Source organism: Mytilus edulis, chromosome 10, assembly GCF_963676685.1.
Source record: "Mytilus edulis chromosome 10, xbMytEdul2.2, whole genome shotgun sequence".
NCBI classification, from domain to species: domain Eukaryota; kingdom Metazoa; phylum Mollusca; class Bivalvia; order Mytilida; family Mytilidae; genus Mytilus; species Mytilus edulis.
The window spans coordinates 72158046-72168818 of NC_092353.1; the positions used below are offsets into that span (position 1 = coordinate 72158046).

A 10773-nucleotide genomic window follows, 5' to 3' on the forward strand; every position below is an offset into this window, starting at 1 on the left:
ACATATATTATAGTTGATAAGTCAATGAGAGCATCAAGACACAAGAAAAAACAGCAATTTCTAAACAAATTAAAGATGTAGACATGGTTCAAGTAGTTTTTCTACGAATCTTTTGTTCGCAATCAGGTGAACTTTTGTAGAATAGTCTTTTGGGATTCGTTTTATACGTATATCAGAAATGAATTATCAATGATATAAGTGAAAAGTAATGGAGATAACTTTCAAGAGACAAGCAGTTGACCTTGGATTTTTTGTTTGCATAAAACAGAAAAGCAAATGAAAAGTACAAGCGTCTATCTATGGTTTCAAATAGTTGAAAACACATATCAACCTTAACCAGTTCAAAAATATTTTGCTATACTAATGACTATAAATGATGTTGCAAAGTTTGTAATACGTTACACTTGAAACAAGTTTTAAGTACTACTATATTTCGTTTCAAATAACGTTTTCGATGGTGAAAAGAAGAAAAGCAAAAATACCGAACTAAAAGAAAATTCAAAACGGAAAGACCCTTTTTTTTTAAATTTGCGAAACCAAAAAGCCCTAACAAATTTCATATGCTAATTTTTTTTTATTGCAAATGGGATAAATGTACATTATACATCTTATTTTGATAGTTACTAGTAATGTAAAACCAAATGATTTCTAAGATGTGAAATAAGAAAATTAGAACAAATTGCAAATCATGTTTTTCTTTCAAATCAATCGGCATCCTTCATAGGTAATTACAGACAAATAAATGGTATTAAGGTGGTACCCAACACTTTCACTAAAATTAATTTGGCTCGTTTAATTTTCATAAAATTTTGACAATGTATTTACTTTGACCCTTTAACAAAAATATAAAAATTTCAAAAATTTTGAACCAACCGTTTTGTCAGAAAAATTACACTGGTTATATAGCAGTTTGACAAACACCAATTTTGATCATTGAGAAGCTTAATATTCCCTTTACAACACAATGTAATTAAAACGTTTAGCTGACTTTACAGAGTTATCTCCCTGTAGTGTTAGGTACCACCTTAAGGGGGCTCCTGGGTATAAATCAATTTTTTTTTTCAAATATAGGATTTCGCTATATCTTTTTATAAATAAACTTTATCATATACTTAAAAGAAAAATGAAATAAAAAAATGGGGTCACCGTTCATTTAAGCTCACAATCTGCCTCAAAAAGACGCATACATTTTTGTTAAAATCCTTTTTTTTTTGTTGAACTAATAGGCGAAATTGAGGTAATTTCGAAATAAAAAAAAATAACCTAATATAAGAAATCGCTTAAATTTTACAATTATTTAGTTTATGTACACATGGTACAGCTTATTTGAAAACAATAATAAAAAATATAGGTCACCGATGAGTTAAAAAAGATATTTCAAATTTAATGCTTTTAAGTCAAAATATATATATATATATACAAGTATAATGTATCTACCTCATGCACAGTTCTGATTATTTGTTCTATTATGGTTTGATCAGCTCCAATGTTTGTAGATGATTCTGGATGACTCGTGCATCACTTAAAATACATTAACTGTTACAATGCGCATCTAATTCAATAAACGTACTTCTCTTTATTAATCATATAAACCTTTTTCGTCCAGGTTTTTTGTTAAATAGTGGTGGTTTGTATATAACCAGACACTTCTGATGTTGATATGGAATTCAAAACAAGTGTTACTTTGTTTAATAGCATCGCTTTAGAGTATTACAGTCCGCAAAATACATATACATGTACATTGATGTGTCTCTTTGTCAGTCTGTTGCAGTATCGACAAAATCTGAACTGCTTTCTTGGCAAATAAATTGTCAAAGAAGTGGATTTTAGTACTGATTTCTGCAACTTCGGTCCCCATTGAGTATTATCTTATATTTATGCGTATTTGACCATTTTTTGTTTTCTGAAGCAGTCGTAGCTGTCCAATACGGTCACTTCGAAGTCAAAATTAAGGGACAAATGCATCCTTGCTGAATGAAAACCTGCTGATCTATTAACCTTCTTTTACATCAGTATTTTCTATCGAGAATATGGTGTTTTCCCCCTGGTAAGCATGTATTGTAGCATCTTTTTTTAGGTCCTAAAAGTGAAATATGTTTCTACCTATTTCTTTGTGTGTCTGTATTATCCTTCTAGTAGTGATGGCAATAAATGTGGGTCTGGTTGACTAAGGAATTATGAAATCTTCCAGAGTCTGACTGTATACATGTGTAACTATTACTTCTATATTTTCCCATATATTTTAATTCATAGTCCGTTTTCATGCCAAAAAGTATACATCAGCTAAACTATATATAACCTTTTTACAACGAACATTTATAGAAAAGATTGTAATATTTCAAAAAACTAATCCTGAAATATTGTTTTTTTACGTCAGAATTTCAGAATTAATACTCTGAGTCGCGATTTTCATTCTTAGTGTAACATCAATGAATACACTCGACTACTTTTGTCCAGAAGAATTCTGACGCTGATCCATCTTCTGACCATATCATACAATCCGTATTGTTAATTACGTTATAAATTGATTCATTTAAGGATTTAAAGCTTATGTATTTTAATATAACAGGTACAATAGTCAAATCTCCTCTGGAAATCCCAATATGGTTTGCAATATCTAACTGAAATTTGCACCACTTGTCTCTTGCAAAATTGTCGGACAGTATAAGAAGAAAGGTTCTACTTGCTTCAATGTTTTCTGTTATGTGATCTGAAAATACCGTCCCTGGTCGAAAATCACGATCCCGTATACAAAGCTTAAGATGATGATGGGTTTCAAGTTTTGGAATCAGGTGCTGTTTCACCCAATTGAGGTCGTTATAACTATATGCTACGAAGCTATCAAAGACATATCCTTTGTTCGATATCGAGTTATAACCATCTCTCCTCGATTTACACCGGTACAGTTTAAGTTTTATTTGAAATCGAAATATATAGCATATAAACGTTGTCACCAATATTGCAAAGAGAGCCATCAACGATGGTATAATATATGTAACTAAACACGGAAATGTCTGCATGGGGTAATATTCCAGTACTTTAGAATTTGAAATAGAACATCTCCATACGTGTTTGTCTGTTGTAATGTTTTTTGCGGAAGTAGTATCCATCCATTGTCTTAGCCATGCTAGACCACAGGTACAGGAAAATGGATTTCCCACTAATAGTAGTGTTTTTAAAGATCCTTTCCCGTTATTCCATGATTCGGGAAAAGATGTTTTGTTGATTAAAGAAATACGATTGCCACGTAGATTTAAAATTCTCAAATATTTTATTTCATTAAAAGTTTCACTATCTTTCCACGATGATATTCTATTTGAAGCTAGATTAAGTTTTTCCAACACTGGGAAAATATTTTGTTTGAAAGTTGGTAAATTTCCAATTTTGGCATTTTTTAGTCTGAGTTCCTTCAATCGTGTCAATGGTTTAAAAATTTGAAACCAGTGATATTCGGATAACTGAAATCTAGTATTAGACAGGTCAAGAAATTCCAATTGATTGCAATTAAAAAAAAGTGATCGTGGATGAAATCTTTCAATATTATATTCATTAAAATACAAAATACTAGTGACGGAAAACGTCAGTTTTTTCAGAGATTTACTACTAAAAGCCTCAGGTTCTATCCTTTGAAGCTGGGTTCCAAGTCGATCCAAATTTAATACTTCCAAGGATCTCAGATTTGAAAAGGTGTTGTTGTTAAGTAAACGAAGAGATAATCCCATTAAATGAAGAGTTCTTAAATTATCCAAACACGCAAAAGTAAATAGAGAGTTTATATTACTGTTACCTAAATCAAGTCGTTTCAAATTCGGAAGATAGCTTTGGTTTCCATTGCAAAAATTAGGGACCTTGGAAAACAATGTACCCGAGAGTGATAACGTCTCTAAGCTTGATAATCCTACAAAGTTATAGTTGAAGTCAGAAATTCCTGTCCATGACAAATCTAGTATGCGTAAGTGGATCAATTTCCTGAAGACTTCACCATCTAGAGACTTTATAAAGTTGTGATTAAGATAAATCTCAGATATGTGTGTTGATATAAGCCCGTCAAACATGTTCATTGGCAAGTGTGTCAATTCAATATGTGTTAAATATAGTCTTTCTATTCTTGAAACAGACATACTATGTAAACTCTCAGCAATAACTTCAGAAACAAGTCCATTGTTACCAGACAAATCAAATTCAATCACTTTATTTAACCCTTTGAAAGCATCTTTACTTATGAGTTGTATCATGCAATTTTTTAATATCAGAATTTTAACTGAACTGTTTTCTACGTTATAAAACGTTTCCCCTGTTACATTAGAAAAAATACCATTTTGTATAGTAAGATTGTTGATATAGCTCGGAATAAATGGTATTCTGTTCATCGTTTTATTCCCATCACATACAAATGAATTCTTTAGTATTTTGCAGTATGCCGGAATTTTATTTTTATTTACACTCTCGTTTTGATAAAACGTTCTTCTTGTACAAGTGATAATCATTATCAAATAGAATGCGTAATAGTACCGTATCAGGAAGTAAATCATCTTAATCATATTAATCGTTTTATAAATTGATAATATTAAGCACTATATTCTCCGTCTCTACGTACTCTTTATTCTCTGATGTTGGGTCTATACCTAAAATTAGAAGAATGAATTATAATATATTTTTATCAATACGAATTTGTCTGTCTGAATCATTTCCCAGTTGATTTTTCTTGTTTTAAGAATTTAATCCTCCTTTTTTGTTATTTTGTTGGGGTTTAAAAGCGTTGAACGAAGTACATTCTTTATGAAGCGGAAGCCCTTCATTCTAAATTTTGCGCCCATTCAACGCTTTTGGAACCCTTTACAATTACTAAAAGAAGCATTCAATACATATAATTACAGGTTTTTATAAGAATCACGAAGACACGATTTCAAATTTTTTTTCTTCTATTATTTAATTGTGCACTTTATTCTGGAAGATCGTCACGGGAGGTAAAGTGTCCGGCCAAATCGGATAGTGTTTTATCGCGATTTGATCGGGCTTTAAATTTAGAGTGTGACCACTTTTTCGAGTGAATATGACCAAAAATATAAACAAACAGACTTAATTTCTGACAAGAAGTTGAATATCAGCTTGAGATTGATATACAAGGTTATACAAGGTATATTAGTATTTGAGAGAAAAAATATATTATCATTCTGACATTCGTTTTTGCTAAAAAAGTTAAATTTAGCCTTAATATGCTTTTATTCCAAAATACAGAATAAAGCCATTTCCACACACATACCAATGCAAATGTGGGCGGATAGTAAACATGCTTGAAGACCTTACAGTGACATATAGTTGTTAATGCTTGTGTCATTTTGGTCTCTTGTGGACAGTTGTCTCGTTGGCAATCATACGACATCTTCTTTTTTTATATGGAATCGATATATCTTAAAATATTCAGACAATTTGAAAAAATATTTTTATTGCATGGATATTGACATTTTAAAACTAAAGTCATTTCTTCGTGTCCGGTCTTTTTCGAGATTAGTCCGAGTTTTTTCGAGTGTGTCTTTGTTTTATGGAGTGACTCCCCACATTTCGTATTGCTAAAATTGTTATATGTTGGTGTATTTACATTTAAAAACTATAAAATAAAGTTTGCAATTAAGTACTTTCAAGGCACATGCTGTATTAACACTTGCATTTTAGTCCTGGTATCTATGATGAGTTTATTTGCATGATATTGACAAGTATCTGATGTTATTTATGTATTACTGTCATTTGTTTATTTATTTTGGTTACATCAGCGTATTGTTATGCGTTTACTTTTCTGCATTGGCTAGAGGTATATGGGGGGGGGGGGGGGGGTTGAGATCTCACAAACATGTTTAACCCCGTCGCATTTTTGCGCCTGTCTCAAGTCAGGAGCATCTGGCCTTTGTTAGTGTTGTATAATTTTCACCTTTAGTTTCTTGTGTACAATTTGGAGTTGAGTATGGTATTCATTATAACTGTACTAGTATATATTTGTTTAGGGGCAAGCTGAAGGACGCCTCCGGGTGCGGGAATTTCTCGTTGCATTGAAGACGTTTGTTGGTGACCTTCTGCTGTTGTGTGCTCTATGGTCGGGTTGTTGTCTCTTTGGCACATTCCCCATTTCCATTCTCAATTTTATCGTTCATTAAGGTCTTTCCACTTCGTGAGGAAAGACCTTATTGTTTTTCTAATGTTTTTTTTTCTTTTTTTTCCTTTTTTTCTTTAAACATTTTTTTGACATGCCCGCCTCTTGTTTCTGTTGAAGTTATTAAGACCAAATATGGACCATCGCTAGACCTCAGCAAGATGTATTACCAAATGACCCTGTTAAGGAGTTCATCATCCCCTTTAGGAGTTATCTCCCTTTTATTGATTTTTTTCAACATGGCCCCCCCCTCGTTGGTTTTAAAGATATCATGACCTTAATTGGACATAATGTAGATCTCATCATGAAGTATTACTATGTGAGGCTGAATAGGATTTCATCGTCTTCTATGAGAGTTATATCCCCTTGAAAGAATTTCTTTCCTTTGCATTTTTCTCAAAAAGTATAAGAGATAGAATCGATTTGAAAACGGCAACATGTACAGGAACGGATGGCAATGTTAATGAACATGTACAATTATTTTGTTATTAACCCTAATAAGGAGTTATTTCCCTTGAAAAATTGTACATAATTTTATGAAAATTGTATTTCGAGAACCAAAAGTCGTAGAGACTTGGGACCTTCACCTATAATCTTTAATTCATGTGACCTTTAATATGCAGTCAAGGTCAAAGGTCACTTAGTGCAAAAAAAAATTACGCTGCAATTTCAAGTTTACATATTAGGAAAACGATAAGACTTTGCTGAATACATACAGCGTATAAAATGTTCCTCTCGATGAGCTCTACATTTTATATGATAAGTTCAAAAATGTCCGACTGTTAACAAAAGTTACAACGGGATGATTCTTAAAAGTATAGTATTGTGTGTATATCTTTTTAAAGGTAACAGATATCAACCTACTATAAACTGCAAAGATGATCAGTCATTCAAGACCTTTAATTTGAGGTCAATGAAAGGTCATGATGAAATTTTACCTTGACCTTCACAGTTTACAATGACCTTGACCTTTTGATAGTTGAAAGTTTAAGTGGTCCTGAGTTGAATGGTGCTAGTCCCATGTCTCTACGACTTCCGGTTCTTAATTTGGTATTGCATCATATATTTGATGATTAATTGTGACCTTGGTGAACTTTACAATTGTCCCAATTCTTTTTTTATAATGTTGTCCTTCAGCTGTAGATCATTTATCATTTAACAGATTTGAGATATCTATTGTCGTTTTAGAGATAATGCAGTTTTAAGTTTTGCGAGCGGAGGCATGTTTTTCTGAATCAACAAGAGCTTACCACTTTAAATGTTTTAGAAATTGAAGAGGTTAACATTGTCATATGTTTGACCAAATACCAAAAACATTTCATGAAAAAAACCACCAAAAATTCAATTTGAAATTTTCAAGTTTTGCATTGACTTTGTAAGTTTCATATCTTCTATTTATATAGTTGATATTGCATCATTATTTGCACTTTGTCAAATGGGTTCATCTGATATATCAAATTGAAGGTCTTAATAAACTCTGCTTAAAAATGAAAATTTTAACCCCCTTTTTCATCCAAGGGGGACGGGTGGGGTCATTTAGTGCAAACATTCAAATTTCTCAGATGGTAAGGTTGTCGCATATCAAATTAAAGAACATGAAGCGACCATTTCAAATTTCAAATTGACGTCCCCCAAAAATTGGTTGGATGGGGTCATTAAGTGCAAAACATAAATTTTCTTTTACGATAAGGTTGATGTATATCAAATGAAAGGTCATGATTTGTACATTTGAAATATCAAATTCCCAGCCTCCACAAATTGGTTGGATGGGGTTATTAAGTGCAAAAATCAAACTTTTTAGAACATGGCGTTGTCGCATATCAAATGAAAGCTCATCTACCGTGTGTTATATATATCATACTTCCGATCTCAAAAATGTAGGCGGATGAGGTCATTAAGTGTAAAAAGCGAAAAGTTTCAGAAGGTATGCTTGTCGTATATCAAACGAAAGGTCGTACAAAGAACATAACGAAAACATCACTTTTACAGGAAAGACCTTTCAATTGTTTTACAAACAATTGAGATACTAGTTAAGGTCTTTCCCCTACGTGAGGAAAGACCTTTTAATGTTTTTCTAATGTTTTTGTTTTTCTTCCAACACTTTTTTTACATGCCCTCCCCCCGTTTCTATTGAAGTCATCAAGACCAAATATTGACCATCGATAGATCTCATTATGACGTATTACCAGATGAGGCTGTGTAGGATTTCATCATCTCCTTTGAGAGTTATATCCCCTTGTAGCATTTCTTTTATTTGCATTTTTCTTAAAACGTATTAGAGATAGCATAGAATTGAAAATGGCAGCATGTACAGGCACAGATGGCAATGTTAATAAACATGAAAAAATTAGGAGGTAATGTACCCTATTAAGGAGTTATTCCCCTTGAAATTTTTTTTTTTTTAGAAAAATTATATTTCGAAAACCGAAAGTCGTAGAGACCAAGGACCTTCACTAATATTCTTTAATTCATGTGACCTTTAATTTGCACCCAAGGTCAAAGGTCACTGAGTGCAAAAAAAATTACGCTGCAATTTCAAGCTTACATATTAAGAAAACGATAAGAGTTTGCTGTATACATACTGTGTATTAAATGTTCCTCTCGACGAGCTCTACATTTTATACAATAAGCCCAAAAATGTCTGTTTAAAAGTTACAACGGGATGATTCTTAGCAGTATAGTATTGTGTGTATATCTTTTTAAAGGTAACATATATCAACCTACTATAAACTGCAAAGATGATCAGTAATTCAAGACCTTCAATTTGAGGTCAATGTCAGGCCATGATGAAATTTCACCTTTTGACCTTCACAGTATACAATGACCTTGACCTTGTGATATTTGAAAGGTCAAATAGTCCTGAGTTGAATGGTGATAGTCCCATGTCTCTGTGACTTCCGGTTCTTAAGTTTGGTATTGCATCATATATTTGATGATTAATTGTGACCTTGGTGAACTTTGAAATTGTCCAAATTCTTTTTCTATAATGTTGTCCTTCAACTGTAGATCATTTATCATTTAACAGATTTGAGATAACTATTGTCGTTTTAAAGATAATGCAGTTTGAAGTTTTGCGAGCGGAGGCATGTATTTCTGAATCAACAAGAGCTTGCCACTTAAAATGTTTTAGAAATTGAAGAGGTTAACATAGTTATATGTTTGACTAAATACCAAAACCATTCCATGGAAAGAAAACACCAAAAAATCAATTTGAAATTTTCAAGTTTTGCATTGACTTTGTAAGTTTCATAACTTCTATTTATATAGTTGATATTGCATCATTACTTGCACTTTGTCAAATGGGGTCATCTGATATATTAAATTGAAGGTCTTAGTAAACTCTACTTAAAAATGAAAATTTTAAACCCCCCTTTCATCCCAGGGGGAAGGGTTGGGTCATTTAGTGCAAACTTCAAATTTCTCAGATGGTAAGGTTGTCGCATATCAAATGAAAGAACATAAAGCATACATTTCAAATTTCAAATTGACGTCCCCCAAAAATGGGTTGGATGGGGTCATTGAGGGCAAAAAAATAAATTTCTTTTAAGATAGGGTTGTTGCATATCAAATGAAAGGTCATGATGTGTACATTTGAAATATCAAATTCCCGACCTCCAAAAATTACTTTGATAGGGTTATTAAGTGCAAAAAGCAAACTTTCTAGAACATGGCGTTGTCGCATATCTAATGAAAGCTCATCTACTCTATGTTACATATATCATAATTCCGATCGCAAAAAAGTAAGCGAAAAGTTTCAGAAGGTAAACTTGTCGTATATCAAACGAAAGGTACATTACGAAAACATCACTTTTACAGGAAAGACCTTTCAATTGTTTTACAAACAATTGAGATACTAGTTTGTAAGTATTCTTTTTCTCACATCTTATAAATTGCATGTACATTATATATTCGTGATGCCAACAATCTAATGAAACTTATGGCATAGACAATTTGGACTGAGAAGTACATACATATTTTGTGAGGTGAGATATATGTTTGTTTTTAAAAGAATATAATAATAATTCATTACCATTTTGTCTGTATCTTGTATTATTTATTTTATTGTTTAACAAATGTTTAAGAAATGGAACCGAATGCTACTACTGTGAGAAGAAGTCTGATTATGCATATGTAATAATTGGTCATACAGCAACTAAACACCATGAGCACTTCCTTTCAATATAAAGAAAAGTGCCTAAAAATGAAATATATGGATATCTTTCTATTACAATGCTGTTCCTAGCTGATGTCGACCAAAGCACTAGACAATATAGGTAGCGATAGCATATAATATACATATTCATCTCATTGTTGATATATATGAAATTTTATTCAAATTTTATTTTCAATGGCAATACAAATGGGGTGGATTGAGTGTGTGTGTGTGTGTGTGTATGTGTGTTTTTTTTTAATTGATATTTTTTTAATGAGGGTGGGGACAGGACACTTTAAGTAGAAAATCTTGTATTACATAGCATTTTTTTTTATTCATCACGGTTGTCTATAAGGATTCTTACTTTTTTAATCCCCGGGGTTCATCACAAGAAATATTATTAACTGTAAAATCAGAAGTAGCATGATATGAAGTTAAAATGAATATGAGTTCCCTGCACTTTGTTCTACATTTT

General features: G+C 32.1%; 1 protein-coding gene across 1 annotated transcript; it reads right to left on the bottom strand.

The window, feature by feature from the left end:
• Nucleotides 1–1613: 1613 nt before the first annotated feature.
• LOC139491813 (toll-like receptor 13) lies at nucleotides 1614–4619 on the bottom strand. The gene has a single exon (XM_071279682.1). The coding sequence runs from the start codon at nucleotides 4539–4541 to the stop codon at nucleotides 2427–2429; it is 2115 nt and encodes a 704-aa protein (XP_071135783.1). The 5' UTR covers nucleotides 4542–4619; the 3' UTR covers nucleotides 1614–2426.
• Nucleotides 4620–10773: the final 6154 nt, after the last annotated feature.

Bases quoted from the DNA above. Each gene is read 5' to 3' on its own strand.
- LOC139491813 (XM_071279682.1), bottom strand. From the start codon at position 4,541: ATGATTAAGATGATTTACTTCCTGATACGGTACTATTACGCATTCTAT.